The 21214-nt window shown below is 42.4% G+C and overlaps 1 protein-coding gene across 1 annotated transcript; it reads right to left on the bottom strand.

Moving 5' to 3' along the window:
* Positions 1–5172: 5172 nt before the first annotated feature.
* Positions 5173–6333, bottom strand: LOC142839987 (heat shock transcription factor, Y-linked-like). The gene has a single exon (XM_075956433.1). The coding sequence runs from the start codon at positions 6106–6108 to the stop codon at positions 5173–5175; it is 936 nt and encodes a 311-aa protein (XP_075812548.1). The 5' UTR covers positions 6109–6333.
* Positions 6334–21214: the final 14881 nt, after the last annotated feature.

Genomic DNA, 21214 nt, shown 5'->3' with positions numbered 1-21214 from the left:
ATAATAGAGAGTATGCCTGCAGCTGGTCTAATACCTTTCGATTCCTGTGGCTCACGGAGAAAGACCATGCAGCCCAGCATGCCTCGCCGTTCAAAGGCTGTGGGCTGTTAGCATTGCACTTTTATCAAAATTCCTATTAATTTTTTTTTTGCTGTCAACCTACATGTAAAATTACTTTACCGTTTTTCTATGGGATAGAAGAATAAAGAAAATGCGTGTTTATTTCCAGCTAATTACCTGGGCCAACACGGAGAAAGAAACTTAGAAAAAGTCAACCATGTTATAGCTTAAGAATAGCCGGTTTGCAAATACTTGAATACTGAAATGACCCGGTTATGTCACCGTGCAGCCGTCTTCATGCTGGGTGCTATTGTGTTTCTGGCTGTGCCAGGAACCGTGTTGGTCACCGGGGAAAGAGCTGTGAGCAAGACAGAGCCCAGTCCCCGGGAAGCAACCATTCTCCTAGGAATGACAGACAAGAAACAGTGTGAGTAGTCATTAAAAGCGATTATGAGGGAGACAGTGAGAAAAAGAGAGACAGGAGAAAGATACAACTGACATCCAAAAAAAAAAAAAGTATTGAAATGAAGCGTAACAAGTAGAGGAAGACTCCAAGACTAGATCATGGGCTGTAAGACAGCCCTGAGAAAGAAACTGGATGAGAAGTTAGAAAGAAGATGGAAAACAAAAAGATACACGGTACACCATGAGGCTTGGCAGGACTGGGGACCAGCCTCCCATAGTCCTCACGACCCAGGAATATGGCAGCCATCAAACTGAACTTGCCTACAAGCAACAGAAAGTCGTTGAAAATTTTTGTAGCTTCCCCTGCCTTCTAAGGGAGGAACAACCAAACCTAAGGCACAAAGACTGAGCAAGAGGCCACGGGAACTTCCCTGGTTGCGGCTTTCCTAAGGCAGACACAGCTATTTGCAATCTGTTTGGAAATCTGCATTGGAAACAGAAGTTGGCCCTAAATGGGATGGAGGGCCAGCAGGCCTTGGGTGTGGAAGTTGCAAAGGAGACTTGTCCAGCAAGAAGAGAGTTTACCGTGACGGAAGGCACAGCAGGAAGACTAGTTTCATAGAACAAGGGCCTTGGTGACCGCGATGCCTGCAAAATATCAAAGTAAAGACACCAAAAAGCAGTTGGCAGTTAATCTGGCTTTTAGAAAGAGCTAGGATAAAACATAAATTCGTCTTCTATATTCTAGTAAGGTTTTTAGTGGTACATTTGAGCACAGTTTCTTCAGACAGACATAGGTTCCTCTACTTACTTCACTGCTGGAGACTGAACCTTGGGTGAGGTTGGCAGCTCTCCATGTCGCAAAGATACACTCCTCCTATAATCTCCTTCTGAGATCCATAACTTTCCTGAGAATATAATGTTACTTTATATAGCTAGACAGAACATTACCAATCCCATTCTGGTTTTTATAACATAGATGTCTTCTAATAACTTATAATAAGCAATGCTATCATTAACACTTTTGTATCGCTCTGTACTTTATGTGAAATTTAGTCAACAGGAGATACTGTGTGATGTACATGCTGAGGGCGTACAGATAGAGTTAAACAAAGTCATCATTTCTAGACATGGAACGGAAAACAAGGTAAGTTGGCAGGACTGTTGGCTTGTTGTTTGTTTTGTAACGAACTATAAAGATTTTGCTTGCAATCTTAAATATTTTAAAACTGCTAGTGGGTGTATCATATCTATTTCGACACGGAAAAGAAAATCTGTTTATAGATTGACACAGACATGCTTTGTATAGAATAAGAACAGTATAGTAGTGCATTAAATCCCCTGTCTTTCTTCCCTTTTAAAAGACCCGAAAATTCCCATGAGAATGCCAGGGTCTGAGGGTTGGGAGTGTTTGCCTATAAGCATGAAGTCATGCTTTGATACCAAACAGCAAAAGGGCAGGGGATAACTAGAATCAAACTTTCTAAGCCGCTCTAATGGGGCATGTAACCTGTCTTTGTCACCCTTCTTGGTCTGCCCAAGCCACACCTGAACGGGGCACGTTACCATTTGTAGGACTGATTGGCATTTACTCTCCTGAAAAGCCATAAGAAATCATATTTTTCCAAGGCCAGATCTTCGAAAGTAGTACCCAGACCAGAGCCCCAGGAAATAGAGATCAAATGAAAGTCATTCTGCTCAGGGATGACACGGTCCCTCCTTAATGCTTTCTTCCAAAAACACTTCAGCAACACCATAAATGTATGTGGGCAGCCGGCTCCTTTGAGAGGGCCTGCTCACTGCTGAGCGTGGAGGAGTGTGATCCCTTAGTGAGAGATATCACCCAGACACCGAAACCCTCTGCCTCCTCCAGTCCAGCTGCAAGCTGGAAGTTGAAGGGATGTCTGTCTTAAAAACACGAACACCTCCTTTGCCGGTGGGATATCTTTATCCTTGAGCAATTTCTCCCCACGGCAGCTTTCGGGCTCTGAAAATGTAAAAATTGCCTTTTGAGTCAACGCAAATGAGGGCTGAATCCATTCATCATGTCCCTCTGGGTTCTCATTCACTTCGAGCTGTAGGAAGTGTCAAAAATGCAGGACGGACAAAAAGTGTGTAAACATGGTATCCAGGCACTCAGCTTGTCACAGGGAGTGATTTTGCTGTTTTTGATCTCACTGTGAGCAAAGCCGAGGTGAGAAATGGCCAGGTATAGAGTTCTTTCTCTGACAGATAATATCTCTCACTTTGAATGATTTTTTATTATTTTCCTATTGAATTGCAAGTTCCAAAATCTATTCAGGTTTGCTCTGTTTTTTTGAACCTTGTCCCCTGTTTACCACTCAGCAACAAACACGGTTGACACGAAATTGCAGGACTCTACTCTTTGGTTTGTTGTGGGTTGTATTTGTTTCAGATAGGATGGTCAAGGCTCTTTGGATAGGAAAAGTGTTCTAAACTCTCAGCGGTGGAAGACAGACTAACAGCGTTCAGAGACCTTGGAGAACACAGAAAACACATCAGACATAGTTAGCAAACAACAAGGAGCAAGTGCACCCAAGGGTGTCTCTTGGTCAGTGCTGGGCGGCGGTGGCGCACACCTTTAATCCCAACACTCAGGAGGCAGAGGCAGGCGGATCTATGGAAGCTAGAGTCCAATCTAATCAACATAGTGGATTCCAGGATGCCCAGGTCTACAGAGTAAGACCCTGGCTCAAATATAAATGAATTAAAAATAAATTTTCTTTACAAAGCAGTAAGATAACAACATCTGACCCTGGGGTGCTAGGAAATAAAACACGGATCACATAACAAGTGCTTGCCTGTCTGAGACAAGTTCTAAGGATATAGCTCACTCTATATTTCACTAGTAAAACCTGTAACTACAAAATCTTTTTGCTACTGTTTTTCACATTTAGCGGTTTTTACAATGATGATTTGACTGTGGTTGCCAAAACCCTCCTTGATAAGGTTATCCAGTAGATGAGGAAGGAGGAGGTTCCCTTCCAGAACAGAACATCGGTCTAAAGCCCATCTCAACGCTGAGTACACAGACTGCTGAACGCAACCCTTTTCCCCATTTGTTCGCGTCCCCGTGATATATGCGAACTTCAATGTGAACACCTTTGGCCTTGGAATTCATCTCTAGTCATGACCTTCCTGATGGTCTCTGTGCAGCCTCTCTAGAAATTTGTGTTGGACACCCTTGGCGTGTAAAACGAAGTGTTTCGTACCTTCCATGCCTGATCCTCTGTAGCAGCTGCTTTGAGGAACTATCACAGGAACAATGACTCCACTCGAGCTTCGCAGACAGCTGAGTCTGCTGGGGAAGATAATAGCGAAGCACTTAAGGGCATAGACTGCGATCGTAACGATAACTATCCTATGGATTTTACTCCTCTTTATATTTTAGCGACCTACTGCACGTTCATCTCTGCAGCTGCTTCTTCCGGGAGTCCAATGAAACAAACAAAGCAGGAGTTACGGCTCCCATTCTTTTTCAGATTAAAAACCCCGACTTCCACAAAGGCAAATCACCTTAGCCGAGGGCACGTGAGGAAGCCGAGATAGAGCAGAGCATCATGGGAGACATTGCTCACGGGCTGCTTCGTGTCCCGTACAGCGCCATACACAGAGAAGTTTCCTACATATTTTCTCAATTAATATTCAGGAGAATGTTTGGCAACGCTCACTTTGGCTCCTAAACACGGACAGTTTGGAGAATATTACAGGCAAGCGTGATCAGAATGGACCACAAGTAACTCTATATAACATTCTTAATTTGTGGACTATAGAAAAGTCACATAGTATGTATGATCCCATCCTATATAATTTTGATATGTAGGAAGGATTACAAATGGAGGCCACCTAAAATTGAGATGCAGATTTAAATCTAGATGACATATCCAAGTCCCAAGCTCTTCATACAAAGAATGGGATTATTCTTCCTCCCTGGAAAAGACAGATTATTTAGGAAATAGAACCCTAAAATTTAAAACTTTAAACCAAAAAAGTCAAAAGGAGAAAAAAAAATCAAGGCTACAAGTGCATTTACTGGAATACTCTATACTACAACAGAAAAAATATTTTAAAAGCTGCCTTTAGGCTCACTGACCAAAGCTAATTGAACTACATTAGTACATTTATAAAGAAAAATAAAAAGGACTATAGGCTAAGATGGGTGATGTTTGGGCACTTTGCAAAGTGAAAAAAATAAAGATCTAAAAACTTATTTCTGTGTGTCTATGTGTGCTTTATTAAATAGATCACATTTAATGTGCATTGCATGTGTGCCTATGTGTATACTCTACATATGGATACACAGATATATTTGTATAGAGCTACCAGTATTTACTTGTATGCATGTACACATTCTTTTTAAGTCTGGTATTTCATTTTGTGTATGTGGATATGTTTTGCCTGCATGCATGTCTGCACATGCTGGTACTGCCCGTGGAGGCCAGAAGAGGGAATTGGACAGCCTGGAACTGAGTTCCAGAGAGTTTCTAGTTGTCATGTGGTCTGAGAATCAAACTCAGGAGGTCTAGAAGACCAATCAGTACTCTCTAAGGTACACATCGAGTTTTATTGTTCAATTGTAACGGGTTTCAGGTACACGCCTGATTGTCAACAAGAATTCTAATCTCTGACATGCTGAATATCTCCATAAACAACCAAGTAGATTAGAAAATTAGACAATTGATAGCATCATGAAGATGGGTGATGATTTGATGTTGACGCTACCCTTTCCTTGGACGTTGGTAACCTGGGTTCACCGCGTGGTTTTGAGTCAGAGTACGTAGGTGAGCTGGATGAAAAGTGACGGAACCCGGGTTGAAAAGGAGAAGGCTCTGCCTGTTTTTCAACACAGCGCTTCCACAAGTGAGGCACATCCCTGTGGTTTTGAGTGACCGAGGTTATAATGAAATTCACCGTGTTGTCGTTTGCTGGGGCGTAGATTCTCTGCGAGTCCATGTGGAGAGGGGACACCTCATTTACGGGAGAAGGACGATGCGTTAGAATTTCTTCAGGGGGTCTATAGGAGCTCGATGTAGCCAGAGAAAAGTCCCTTCTGATGCCGTCCATTGTATCAGAATCTCCCTGGGCAGTAGAAGGCTTCTGTCTCAGATAGACGTTTGAAATGCTGGACTTGGACAAGAGATTGCTCTCGCTGGTTTGAACAGCTACACCCAAACTGTGGTCATCCATGTTGTCCAAGTCTGGACTAAAATGTTTGTTCTTAAAATCGGGAAGTGATGGGGCCGCCCCCCGGGAAGCAGTCTTTATCCCAATTCTCCTTTTCATTCTCTCTATAAGATGGGGACAGTCACGCAAGAAGTTTGGATTCTGATAGAACTGTAACTTACATGAGGGAGAGACTCCTTTTTCTTCAGCCAGGAAGTCAGGGAGCGATGCAGATCTCTGGAAATTCTGCCTCATCTTCCTAAATCCGTACAGATTCAGCTGCCGGACCAAACTCTTCATGCTATCCGTTTCAAATATTCTGAAGGGGGCCTTTCTCTCCAACACTTCCCTTTTGAAGAGTTCTTCATTGATGACTATGTAAGTCCCGGCCTCATCCCACCAAATAGATTTAAATTTATCACTTCCCACTATTTTCCAAAGCTTTCTGGGAAAGGTCATCGAGAATAAATTACTGTCTTCATCCGGCTCCGAGGCACAAAGGGTATGGGGCGGCCTCTTTATCAAGAACCGCTGAGCCAGGACCTGAAATGCACTCTCCTCGATGATAGCCCACAAGTCTGAGTCCCCCTGACCTGTATCCTCACACAGAGGGCGGCTGGAAGGGGTCTCTGGATCAGCTGACACGTCATGAGGGTAAGCATCCGGAATTTCGGAAGAAGCGTCCGGAATTTCTGAAGAAGCTTCCGGGATTTCCGGAGGTGCCTCTGCCATTTCCTGTAAAGTGGACACTTCACACTACCTGCACATATCCTATGTCTGAACCGGCTTTGTGCTCTGCAGCTTCCAGCGGCGCTTCGGGAGTCCTGCAAAAGGGAGTAGGCAATGACATCACAAAGGTCAGTCTGAGGGCTGTGACGTCACAGAGGGCTTTGGGCTCCTAGTGATCCCGGAACAGCATTATGCCCGAAGCTGTTCTGTCCTACGCAGGGAACAGGAATGTTCCCCGTGAGCGAAAGGTTACCAACTGAAGATTTCAAAATCTCATTCCTAAAGACGCTTCCTTTTTTTCCTTCTTTTTAAATTACACCTTTTATTATTTGAAACAATTTGAAATTTAAATATATTTTGATCATATCCTTCCCCTCCGCATCTGTCCAGATCCCCTTCCTCCCTACACAGCCAAAAACCTAATACAACAACAAAAATCCCCAAAGCCAAGGAAACAAAACACTACCCCCCCCCAAAAAATAAAAATAGAAATAGAAATAAACCACCAAACTATAACCAAATTAAAGCATAGAAAAAACTTGGTCAACTACTCCTGAACATGAGGCCGGCCTGGAGTGGTTGATAGGCCCACTGGCACTCCATTGGAGAAAGCCAGATTTTTTTTCTTTCCATCGGGTACAAAGGACATTTCATTGTTAGCCACCTGTTTCTAGTCCAACCAGAACTCTGAAGCTCTGCACCATCTCTCCGGCCCTGGCAGACTTACATTTTTATATAGAATATTTTTCCAGCCCTGATACACTTTATTCTTAGCTATAATATTTTATATATGTAAATACATATATATCATATATAGTGATAAATGGCTGTACATATACATATGTTTAATTGTATTTGAAAAATAAGGAAAACACTAGCATTACAAGCCAAAATGCCTGGAAATGCCTTAGAGTATGGCTGATGGGTGGAGTGAAATTCTGATTAGTGTACATTTTTAAAAATGCGTACTTTCTCCCCACCATCTATTTCATAGAGTTATGCCCTTGAAATCACAAAAAAAAATATGTTTATGCTTAAGACAAGCAAATGACAGAGGCAAGCCCTAAAAACAAAACTCGATCTGAAACAGGTGAACTTGCCTGCATGCCAAACTCATGACATCATCACAAAAGGGGAAAGAGGTGTTTCGAGTGGGCTGATCACAAAACACAGGGCTCTGTGGCTCATTAGCTTATACTAAGGGCAAACACAGCATGTAGTCCACAGAGTGACAGATGCCTAAATCATCTGACAAACAGCCTGGTGCTGACGGCCACGGCTGGGTGAAAACAGTAGCTGTGAGATGTTCAACGGATCCATGATTGCCCTAAGGACAACCTGAAAGGAAGATTGTTTCACAAGTGGATCAAATCAGTCATTTCTGCTCCAAAAATAAGCTGCGTGAGGACCACTAAGCATCCACCCAGCAGTGACTAGTCCTCGCTTCTGGGTCCGCTTAGAAGGCAACGTGTAACAAGACTTTATTACAAATAAATTAACAGGGTTATAGACAGTAGCCTTGCCACAATTTTTATCAACTTCAAGGGAGACCTGACCTCATCCGGTAGATATTAGCTAACCCACACATCTTTACTGACCAGGAAGAATGGATTATAGAGAGAGGGAAGATAATTAGATAGGAGCAATGGACATCTCTGGAAAACAAAGAGTAAACAGAAGAATGGGAAAATTACGGGACAACTTAATGAAACAGACTGGCCTTTTTCCTGGGTTGGAAGCTCGGGAGAAGTCGGTGATGCTCAGCTTGCTGTACCACAAAGAAATGGGAAGAGAGGTGAGCCGTCACTACGTGGACAAGTGATCAGAGGTTGTCAGCTGACTTTGCTCTTTTGCGATGGCATTATTTTGTTAGAAACCACACGACTTCATTGAGAGGTGACAGCCCTTGCCTGTAAATCGGATTGAATAAGCTATGGTACAACTGCGAGATCTAAGCCATCTGAATCTTCACCACGAGTGATGTTGAAACAATTTAATGTCCAAAAGGATTGAACATTGAGGGGGGAGGGAGAGGAGAGAAAACATAGACACAGGTTTGCTTGCTTCACACAACCTCATGGAAGCTGCATCACTGACCCCAGTGTGAAATGTAAGACGAGAAGGTTCTAAGCACTGGAAATATCCAAATGACCTTCATTTTAGTGATGGTTCTCTTTCACATCTAACACCAAAGCTACAGGCCATGAAAGAAAAAGTTGATAAACTGGACTTCATCTATGCAAAAGTCATAGCCAAGAGAAGGACAAGACAAGCCATAGACTAGAGGGAAGAATTTGTAAAAGATGTGCATGATAAAAGATGCATTAAAAACTCCTAAGATTCAACAATAAGAAAAAGAGTCCAATTTAAAAATAATTTGCAAACGAACGTAGACACTTTAGCATGAACAAAGACAACAAAGGGGAATATAAAAAGATTACATCATATTTCATCGGAGAAACGGACATTAAAACAGCAATGAGGTACTGCCACAGGCTGAGTGCCATGGCCCCAGTCTAGATCAATCGGCAACAGCCAAAGGATGCCGCTCATGGTGCATCATGTGACTTTCTTAGAGGTCAGTGAGGACGGAGGCTAAAGGGATGCCTGGATGCCAGGGTGACCTCTGCATCTTCCCAGGAACTATGATGGCAAGTCATGAAACAACCTGGACTCTCACCCACTGCTGATGAGAATTCAAAACATTGTAGCCACTTCAACCGGAGAGCTAGATGGTACTCTTACTGAACAGAGTTGCAAATCCCCAGGAGTTGAAAACTGATATCCACACAAAAGCTTGCTCAAGGATGTTTTGGGTAGCCTTTCCTCAGAACTGCCGAAATTTGACAGAAACCAAGATATCTCTACATGAGTGAGTGGGTTTGGCATTCTGAACATTTTTGAAATGTCAGAATGTGGAAATGGTGTAAAGATGGGTGTTTTTAGAGCTGTGAAGTAGGGGACACACAGATGCTGTGCAGCATGGTGAACATCCTAGGTGGTACCACCGTAGTGCATGAGCAACATTGTATATCTCTCTAAAGCAATTAGATGTGCAAACCCAAGGCTACCTAAGGAGACCATCCTTGGTGGTAATCATTAGCCACATTTTTTGTTTGTTTGTTTTTGGTTTTTCTAGACAGGGTTTCTCTGTAGCTTTGGAACCTGTCCTGGAACTAGCTCTCGTAGAACAGGCTGGCCTCGAACTCACAGAGATCTGCCTGCCTCTGCCTCCCGAGTGCTGGGATTAAAGGCGTGCGCCACCACCGCCCAGCTAGCTACATTTTTTTATCAGCAATTAGAACTGCAGATCTCCAGTAAAGGATAACGAAGGGGAGGTTTTGTGCTACGAGACAGAAGAGAGACATCCGCACCTCCCGTGCATTGAATTAGAGTGTGAAATTGCTTTAGATATCCTTTTTTTTTTTACAAAGCATAAAGCATGTATGATTGGCCTTAATAATTCAAAACAAACACTAGCAATTAGTTAAACTTGAAGTACCTTAACAGGAAGTATAAAATTTGCCTAGATGTAATGTTCTACTCTTTGTCCATTATTAAGAGGAAGCCAGAAACGCATATTATACGGATGTGTATAGGAGAATCAGTTCAATATGACCTCTCTTCTTCTCTCCCAGTTTCGTGGAGTTTGTATGTGTGAAAGCAAGTTCAAACCATGAGTAACAAAGAGAACTAATAAAAATTCATCGAGGGAGAAGTAGCGTATGTAAAATGCCAAAAAGAAAAAAAAGCCGTTCATTTCCAAAGGTAGCCAGAAATATGAGATCCATACAATGATGTCAGAGGCAAAGCAAAGGGGGAAATGTCATATAGAGAAACTGAAAGGGTCTGATAGAAGAAACTTTACCAAGAATTCAAGATGAAGTGGCTTCAGTACAGGCAGACTGTTAAGCAGCCAGTAGCTATAGGGATTTTCACAACCCCTATTTAAAGTATGTTTCATTGCCAAGTCTACCTTTACTCTTTATTGCCTCTAAGGAGAAATATCTTTTTCATCGTGTCCTTTGTGTTAAAAAAAAAAAATTTTTTTAAGTAAATACTCAGCTTTGAAAAAAAAACTACAAAATTGCTAACAGGCAAGCACCAGGAAGTTTCATTTCAACTCAGATAAACTTCAAAGTGATTCAGGGTTCTGAGGGCCTCTGTCTAGCCCCAAACAAATCTAGCTGAAGGTCATATATAAACAAATGTGTTTATGTCTTTTTTTCCCTACACATCAAGTTTCTGTTTTTCACCTAACAGGATGAAACATAGTATTTTAAACATATCTGTTAAAAGAAAAGAAAAGAAAAGAAAAGAAAGAAAGAAAGAAAGAAAGAAAGAAAGAAAGAAAGAAAGAAAAAAAGCCAAGTTTTCTTTCTAAAGTGTGAAGTTACAAATATTAATATTAAATCTAGACCTTAAGGCTCATGTTCTAACCTAAATCTCATTTGAACGAACCTTCTTTAATAAGCTTTGCTTGAGTCAGTCTCCACGAATGCTTGCCTCCATTCCTTCATGTGTAATCTCTGTCCACAGACTGCCAGGAACTAAGGGCTTCTCTCCTGAAGGAAGGTCTTGCCCAGGTACATAGACGTGTGCTCTGAAGTGGTTATAAAACCAACTACTTAAAATGGCATGTTTGAGTCACAGAGAGTTTAATGCTACTGTAGAAATAAGTCAAAAGGCATATAAAATCCTCTTGATAAAATATCACAGAGTTCTACAAGGAAGGAGACAAAATAAAATAAATTCCCCTAATGTATCGCAAATACCAAGCATGACACGCTACCTACAAGCCATATGGTTTTCCCATCTGTTCTGCTATCATCAACTAAATTTATAGTATTTGGGCTATCAGAAGGATTGTCAAATACGAGTTGGGCATGAATTTAAACCTAGGTGTTACTGTTGGGTTTTCTCTTTTCTTTTCCTTTCTTTTTTAAAGAAGCTACTCACTTCTACGCCCACGCTACCACTGATGGCATTTAAGGAGTTCGGATTAAGAGTCTCCCAGCATCTCTGAGGACTGGAATCAGTAGTCAGAAGGTTTAGACTGGCCATCACTAGCTGATCCATAGCCTGCTCTTTCAACATCTTGAGTGAGGGCTGCTTAAAGAGATATCAGAATTTCTAAAGGTAAATGAGATCCCTTTAAGGGCTAAAGGACTGGCCTTATGGCCTTTGATTGGGAAATTCTGCTGTTTCATTGGCCAGAATGCAAGTTGATCTTCCATGACCTTGTCATTGCTTCTACCCTCCTGTTCCGCAAAGGTGGGGATTGTCACTCCCTTAGACTATGTGAGAATGTGTTAATCCTAAAATTAGTCAGAAAAACTAGTTCCACTATTTTGTCCAAATTTAAGCAAACTTCTATTAAAAGATTAAATACTGACCAACGTAGAATTTGGTCAGGACCATCACCTGGAAATTTTCCAGGTAAGTGGCTCTAAGACACATTGACGGGACTTAAATGGGCAAAACCAATAGGCCACCCTACTCCCCCATGAAACTTTGGTGTTATCTTTCAAGAACTACAACTCCCAGAATCCCAGGAAGTTTCCTGGTCCTTGAGCAGGTGTTATCTTTCAAGAACTACAACTCCCAGAATCCCAGGAAGTTTCCTGGTCCTTGAGCAGGTGTTATCTTTCAAGAACTACAACTCCCAGAATCCCAGGAAGTTTCTTGGTCCTTGAGCAAGTGTTATCTTTCAAGAACTACAATTTTCAGAATTTTAGGAAGTTATCTGGTCTTTGGGCAGGTGGGACTTACCGTTTAACTTTGGGTCTTACAAAACGTGACAAAGAGCCATCCAAGACTGTTGTATCACAAGATTGAGTGGGGGTTCTGAGTGACATGTCTATTGTGGAATATTTTTACACTGCGTGAAAATGTATTTGGTGTGATTGATGTATAAAAAGCTGAATGGCCAAGAAGGAAGTAGGAGGTATAGGCAGAATTTCTGGGAAGGGAAAGGGAGAGGAGGAGGATTCTAGGCATGCAGAAGTCGGGAGATATGGAGAGGAAACAGGAGGCACAAGATGGAAGAGAGGTACCACTTGTGTGATAGAACAGAGGTTAATATAAATGGGTTAATTTAAGTTATAAGAGCTAGTTAGGAACAGGCCCCAGCTACAGGCCAAGATTTTATAATTAATAAGAAGCCTTGATGTCATTATTTGGGAGCTGACTGCGGGACAGAAAAAGACTCACTACATATGACATTCAAGGTGGAGGCAGGCTCGAGTATTCAGACATAGGGCCTGAGAAAGCTAAGAAAGTTCTGGATTAGGAACCGGATGTGGGTTTCTATTTCTGCAGTCTCTCAGGTGAACCGGTGCTGGGCAGCATGGAGAAATGGCTCCTGGCCACTGCCTGCTGCTTGGGGCTACCTCCCGGTGCCATGCACCAGCGCCAGGTGCTAAGCCGAGCCGCGTGATGGCTAACATAGCAGTTTTAGATTCGTTTCACGTGGTCAGAGAATGCTGCAGTCACTGAGTAAAGCTAGATCCAGTATCTAGGATACTAAAAGGTAATGTGTGTTTAAAATTGCGCTTAGATGCCGAAGAAAGAAAATAGGGATGAACAGTGATAGAAAAAAAAAACTAGTTTAAAAATAATAAAGTCTTTAAAGAGAGAGTGAAGTAATATAAAAAGCCGCGTAAGGATGGGAAATACGTAGGGTTTCTGGATCCTACATGGTGCTTTGTTGACTTTGAGTTTTTAAATGCTAATGAGTGTGCAACGACTGCGGAGAGCTGCTGGGTTATGGCAATTGCTAAATGAAACCAACCTATATAATTTTAAGAATGTCTTAACTTCGAAATGAAAGTCTGAAAATGTGTTGGGGGAGAGATTATGCCTTTATTTCCACAGGAAGCAAAGAGTTCTAGTTCTCTTCAAAATTAATGCACAATCAGATTTGATTGAGGGAGACCTCCTGAGGATCTTGGCCGCAGACATTAAAAACTACAAGTGACATATTTGCTGATCTCTCTCGACGTGGAAACAGCTCTGAGATTGGATGAGACAGGATAATTCTTGTTGAGTACAGAGTCCTCATGGCTTATTATTACATGCCATTCTTTAATATGGTATGGGTGTTTCTATTACACTTTCGTTATACAGTCCAAAAAAAATCTCAAGGTAGCTAGCTGAGATGTCCAGCCTCACAGACTACTTTCGTCAGGACTTCAGATAAGCCCTGCACGTCCCAATCACACAGAGAATAGACAACCAAGGATACAGCTAGTTTTCCCAGGTCTTTACCGTGATCCCAATTTTCTCAGGGTCCCCTAAAGGTGCCATATCCCCCAGACAACCAGAAATAGTCTAGAGAACATGGCACCCACATTCCCAAGAGATGGGGTAGCTGGTTTATTGTTATTTCAGGGTTATGGATGTTTGTCATTATTTAGGGGGGTTGGTTACAAATTGTTATTGGTCAAGGCCAGGGAGGAAATCAAGCAATGGAAATTACATTCAGGGATATCATTCTGAAAAGAAAAAGGGAGGATATAGAAATGATAGGATAAAAATGGTAGATTATGGAATCTACTTCCAAACTAAAAAGGAACTACAAGTCTTAAATATTTTACATTGATATAGTTTTTGTATATTGACACAAATTTGATTATTTTTGTTATACTATATTATGTATGTCTATTTTTGTTTAAGGTATTGTACCTACGAAGCTCGTTTAACAATGTAATATATTTAAGATAATTAGGAAATAAAGGTTAGTAGTTAGTTAGGTATTTTTCAAGGTCATACAGAGATATATTTTAGATGGACGGATGGTCTTTAAACACTTCAGAGACCTATAAAATATGGCACTTAAGATGTTTCAATAAGATAAGACTTTTCATGATAGTGAGTTACATCTGCTCCTGGCAGCGCCAATTTACTTAACAAAAGGATCATGGGCATTGAAGAACATCCATATGGAATTTGCTTTTATTGTGGAAAGTTATCCATAGACAAGAAACTGTTTTTGTCTCTACTGCTGACAGTATGCAGTACCAATTGGACAAGCAGGGCACAACAGGAAGAGACTGCCAAAATTTACCAAGACAAGGTAAAACAATCCTTCAAATTCCTGCTTTGCAAAAAAGTTTGTCAAATATTCTAGGTCTGTAGGGCAAAGATGAATGCCCCAACATTGCAGAGGAATCTTGGGTGATTGCCCAGGCCGTCAGCTGTTTCTGTCATTTCTACAGTTTTGGAAGTTACTTGCTCTGTTTACTTAGGTAATATTATATCCATCTTGGGTCTCTGATGAAGCTGAAAAAGAGATAGTTACAGTTTTTCTTCTTACCAAATTCAAAACAGAAGCTTACATAAGAGATGTAAAGTTTATAAGGTTGAGAAACATAAAAGCTTAAATGGTTTATCTAAGAAGGTGTTTTAAGGTCTAAAAAGATATTTTTAAGATGGTAATACAAGCTATAATAAAAAGTGGTTTAGGTATAGAACTTTGGACTCACTAAGGTAGAATAAATAAAATAGTGCTTTCTCCATATTTGCCAAATACAAATGACTGGACATTGTGAATGCAATTCTTGCCTGATAATTATTTTTGCTGTATATAGTCTTATTATGGGAAAGTTAAACTTTTTTATTTAGACAAAAAGGTGGAAATGTTGTGGGTTATTTGTACACTGTATGAAGATGTATTTGCTGTGATTGGTGTAATAAAAAAGTTGAATAACCAATAATAGATAGGAAGAGGTATAGGTAGGATGTCCAGGGAGAGAAAGGAAGAGGAGGAGGAGGAGGAGTCAGGAGACATGAGGAGGAAACATAAGGTACATGATGGAAGAGAAGGAACACCACCATGAGATAGAACATAGATTAACATAAATGGGCTAATTTAAGTTACGAGAGTTTGTTAAGAATGAGCCTAAGTGTAGGCTGAGATTTTATAATTAATAAAAAGTCTGTATGTCATTATTTGGGAGCTGGCTGGCAGGATAGAAAAAGACTTATTACATGTATCTGCGTTGTGAGGGACCCATACACAGTCTACATGGCAATGAACACATGGGACTGAATTGCATGGACACATGAGTTTTGGAAATAGATCCAAGCTCCTGGAAGGATCACAATGATGCCGTGTTTTCTCCACCCTCTGTGCCCTGAGTATAAGCCAAGTTCTACCTGAACTTCTCACCCACAGAACCACCAATGTGCTGAAGGCTCGGTGTATAAAATGACCAAATAGCCGGGCAGTGGTGGCACACGTCTTTAATCTCAGCACTTGGGAGGCAGAGGCAGGCGGATCTCTGTGAGTTCGAGACCAGCCTGGTCTACAAGAGCTAGTTCCAGGACAGGCTCCAAAACCACAGAGAAACCCTGTCTAGAAAAACCAAAAAAAAAAAATAAATAAAATAATATAAAATGTCCAAATATAATGATTCTTACTGTCATGGTAACTAATCTGCTGGATTTCAGGTTTCAAATGGTTTTTTAAATGTAAGTGAAGCAAGCCATCTATGCAGTCCAGGTTTCTAATATTAGCCTCATAGAGAAAATCTGAAACTCTCAAACTGCTAGTATTCAGGCATCTGCACTGGCCTGCCCTTGGGGTCCTGACAGGATAGTCCTCAGCTATAGCCATTAAGAGCACCTCCTGTGCACATTCACTATGTTCCCTTTTAAAAGGTGGGCCTTTCTCATCACCCATCTCTCTCTTTCTCTCTCTGTCTCTTTCTCTCTTTTCTTCTGCCACTCCTGTCCCCAGAGGCTAGTTTCCCCTCTCCCCTCCCCACTTTTGCCATCCCTCTCCCCAACCCTAACCCAAACCCAGTTTCAGTGCATTGAATACCCTCATCTAACCACAGCAGGCACACAGAGAAACATGCACACACACACACACACACATCACACACATACACACAGGCACACAGAGAATATGCCCTCACACACACACACACACACACACACACACACACACACACATACACCCTCACACACAGGCACACAGAGAACCATCCCCTCACACACACACACACACACACACACACACACACACACATCACACACATACACACAGGCACACAGAGAATATGCCCTCACACACACACACACACACACACACACACACACACATACACCCTCACACACAGGCACACAGAGAACCATCCCCTCACACACACACACACACACACACACACACACACACACACACACACATCACACACATACACACAGGCACACAGAGAAACATGCCCTCACACACACTCACACACACATCACACAAGCACAGACACATACACACAGGCACACAGAGAAACATGCCCTCACACACACTCACACACACATGCACACACACACATCACACACATACACACAGGCACACAGAGAAACATGCCCTCACACACACATACACACACACATCACACACACATCACACACATACACACAGGCACACAGAGAATATGCCCTCACACACACACACACATCACACACACACACACACACACACACACACACACACACACATACGCCCTCACACACAGGCACACAGAGAACCATCCCCTCACACACACATCACACACGCACACAGACACGCACACAGACACACCACACACATACACACAGGCACACAGAGAAACATGCCCTCACACACACACATACACACACACACACACACGCACACAGACACACCACACACATACACACAGGCACACAGAGAAACATGCCCTCACACACACACATACACACACACACACACACGCACACAGACACACCACACACATACACACAGGCACACAGAGAAACATGCCCTCACACACACACACACACACATACATCACACAGACACACACACCCTCACACACATGCACACAGGCACACAGAGAAACATGCCCTCACACTCACACACACACACGCACACAGAGACACATCACACACATACACCCTCACGCACAGGCACACAGAAAAACATGCCCTCACACACACACACACACACACACACACAGACTCCACACATACACATGTACACATACACATGCAAACAGACACCACACACACATGCACAAAGTCACACACACAAATGTGTGCATATAAGGAAAAATTAAATAAGATAAAAAATGTAAAGTCAGGCATGATGGGGCAGGTTGGTAACCCAAGTGCTTGAGGATACAAAGGCAGATAGACCAGTGGGGCTCACTGGCAAGCCAGCCTAGCCACGTTACCTGTCCCTGAAGTAAGGGTGGATGATGATGTCTGAGAATGTGTGAGGTTGTCCTCTGACCTCCAGACACATGGGTACATGTTCACCACATGCTCCCTCACACACATACGCACACAAGTGCGTGTGAACACACAAGGATAAATGTTGAAACCCAAGAGTCTCTCAGGCAGGCCACCGTAGGTCGTTAGGTTCTCCTGTGCACCTCCTAGTCTCTTCTAGTAACATCTGAAAAGCTGGATACCTTGAAAGGGCAGCCTGGGACGAAATGCTGTGTGGATTTCCTCTCCCAAGAGATATGTAGTTATTTATTTCTATGCCTTCATGGCGTGTAGAGAATCTTCCATCATGCTTTATCTGTAGATATTTCATCAAAGCTTGCCTTCAGAACAAATGACGCGTGTGTGTATGTAACTGTGTGTATAAGTGTGTGAGTGTGTGTGTGAGTGTGTAACTGTGTGTGAGTGTATGTAAGTGTGTCTATGAGTGTTGTAGGTGTGTACATGTGTGAGTGTGTGGGTGTTTGTAAGTGTAAGTGTGTAATGTGTAAGTGTGTGTAATGGGCATATACTTGTATATATGACATTTACATACTATATAGTGAGAGGTTAGCAATTGAAACAATGTCATGAGAGATCATGTGTGTGTAGTGAGTTGTCCTGTTCATTTCCCTTATTAAATCAGTGCTCTTAGATGCTATCAGGATTCCTTGGTTCTTGAACTGTTAAATTTCTTCCTACTATAATTCTCACAGAAGGAAATGTTTCTTATCAAATAATGGGCGTATGATAACCTAGGGCATAAGAGTACATTCAATCTCTTATTCTGTCTATAACCACTCTACATTTCTTCAATACATTTACAGTCACCTTTGAACATACTAGAAACAGTAGGGGTGTGTGTGTGTGTGTGTGTGTGTGTGTGTGTGCGTGTGCGCATAGTTTTATAGCATTCTTGTCTAAGGGCTTTGTGTATGTATGTGTGCATATGCACACATATCTTAAAAGAAGTCTTAAGTCTCCCTTATTGATATAAACCACGGATAAGCATGGTTTGGCTAAATTATCCCTGCCAGGTTTATTATCTCTCCCTTTCCCCTGCTGTTAGCATGTGTAATTGTATGGTTCTAAGAACTTTAGTGACTCACCATAAAGCAAGCTGAAAAAATAAGGGACAGATGTGTTTCTATGTATTTTTTGAGAGTTGCTAGGACAGGAACCCTTTCATGTGATTTCGGAATCTCATCTCAGAGGTAGCTCTGGCCTCCTTAGAAGACCTCTCCCCCAGCCCTGAATCCCAAAACCCCCAGGAGGGTGGAATGCCACCCACTGACTCGAGTGCTGGAGTTAACAGCAGCAGAATGCCCCCATCAGTGGGAGAGAGGATTGCGGCAGAGTCTTCCAGGAAGGTTAAACTGAGGGAAGCCCTTCCGTGCACAAAAGCTGTAGTGAAATGCTTCTGCTCTTCAAAGCATGATTAATAAGAGACGGCAGACAGACAATTTGTGGTGGAAGATCGTAAACAAGACCATGGCTGTCAGTCAGCTTTCACATTCTTGGTCCCAATCCTTTAACTGCATAGAAACATCGACCCCGTGGTTAACATAACAAAGAGCAGATAGGAGCCCAAAATCTTAATGAGAGGTCAAACTGGCAGGAAAGAGTTTAAGTTTTATAGTTTCCAGGTCAAACAAGATATCAACAAAAGTCTAAATCCCCCCTCTCTCTCTCTCTCTTCCTCTCCTCTCCTCTCCTCTTCTCTCTCTCTCTCTCTCTCTCTCTCTCTCTCTCTCTCTCTCTTTCTCTCTCTCTCTCTCTCTCCCTTTCCCTCCCTCTCCCTCTCCCTCTCCCTCTCCCTCTCCTCCCCTCCTCTTTCTTGTGAAGCAGTCTCTCTATGTAATGCAGGCTGCCCTAGAACTAATGATGCCCTGAGTAGCAGGGATAAAAAGCTCTGTCATAGGCCAGGTGGTGGCGGCATATGCTTTTAATCCCAGCAGGCGGGAGGCAGAAGCAGATGGCTATCTTTGAGTTCGAGGCCAGCTTGGGCTGTGGGGTGAGTTTCAGGCTCCAAAGTTACACAGAGAAATGCTGTCTTAAAAAGAAGAAGAGGAGGAGGAAAAGAAAAAAGAAACTCTGTCACATTCTCCTTTAATAAAATCTCAGGACATTCAGTGTCGGTAAAAGTGGCAATAGAAACGGGTTTTGAAAAAGATCTTTACTCTTCAGTGAATGTATCTTCATAATGAGTGTGTGTAACTTGCTACTAGTTATCTAGTGGGATTTCACTCCAAGTGGGCAGGGAGCCTATAGCTCCTCATTTAAGGATAAAGGGATTTCTTTTCCATCCTTCTGAATTTGGTCCTTCTATAATTCTGCTCTTAACGGTATTAATGTCTCATCCTTCATTTGTAACTTGGAGATGACGTTAAGCTCCACAGGAAACCACTGGGAGACTCCTTTCAAACCACGGCCGACATCCCACCTCACTGGGGAGAAAACAAAAGAAACTGTGGGTCCAGTCTCTGACATCACCTAGGGTTGGTTTCCTGGGGCGTAGGCAAGGCTCTCCCTGAAGAAATGTGTGTAGTGGGTAGCTTGTCCTCTGATGCAGGGCAAGCCGTCTGTGTTGGAATTGAGTGAAACGGTAGCTAACATCCCCAAGGGACCTGCTGGTGTAGACAGAGTTATTCATATCCCAAAAGCTCTAGAAAGGACGTGGACTTGACTGACAGCTTACAAGTCAGCAGGGAGGAAAGAAAAGAAGTAATTCTCACTAGAGAAAGCAGAGTGTGGGTGTGCGAGAGAAAACCACAGACATCTTACCCATGGAGCCAGCCTAGAAGAAGCACGGAGTTCTAGATTCTGTCCCTTGCCATTGGAGGGTCAGGGAAAGGGAGTCGATCTTTGAGAAACCCTATTGTCTCGTTTCACACACCTGCTTATCTACCTCCACAGGCTGCTGGACAACCCAGTGAAATACGGATGGGAAAAGTATCTCTCTGTAAGACCCTATGCTAACAGTGTGAGCCGCTGTTTTACAATCCTGTTTCATTACAAAGGCAACTGGTGCATCTAATAAAAAAGGTGAATAACGCGGAACTATCTCAGGTAGGGAGCGGCTGATTTGTACCTTCTTTCCCTACTCCAGTCCTGGGTGGAGGTGATGGAGAACCAGCTGCAACTTGGTCTCTATGGGTTCGTTACTTTCTCTTGTTCTTGTATGGCATAGATGGCTTACGTAACACAAATGCGAAGGGCTGCTCTGACCTGGCTGTTTCCGTCAGATAATCGGTCACTTCTGCTTACTGTATCCTCTGTATTGACTGCAAAATGTTCATTTCTGTTAATTGGTGAGAAATCCTACACCTACTGACAGATACAGTTCCTGTTTGTAATTCAGAATACCATTGAGTGTATACATCAAATGCTAAATGAGCATTTTCCCCATCTTCTCTTTTCTTTTCTTTGGAGATTATTATATATCAACACCGTTTTCCTCCTTCCCTTTCCTCCCTCCAAGCTCTCTCATTTATCTCCAGCTTGCCTCTTTTATGCTCACGCCTCTTTTTCTTTCCTTGTTGTTGTCATTGTGTGTGTGTATGTGTGTGCAAATACATATGTGCCATCTTCTCAGCCTGTAGAA

This window comes from Microtus pennsylvanicus, chromosome 22, assembly GCF_037038515.1.
Source record: "Microtus pennsylvanicus isolate mMicPen1 chromosome 22, mMicPen1.hap1, whole genome shotgun sequence".
Classification (NCBI taxonomy): Eukaryota; Metazoa; Chordata; class Mammalia; order Rodentia; family Cricetidae; genus Microtus; species Microtus pennsylvanicus.
Note: the sequence above shows the minus strand (reverse complement) of the source record. Positions and strands in the feature narration are given on the sequence as shown.

What these genes read in the sequence shown, in the direction of transcription:
- LOC142839987 (XM_075956433.1), bottom strand. Translation starts at nt 6,108, where the DNA reads ATGACCTTTCCCAGAAAGCTTTGGAAAATAGTGGGAAGTGATAAATTT.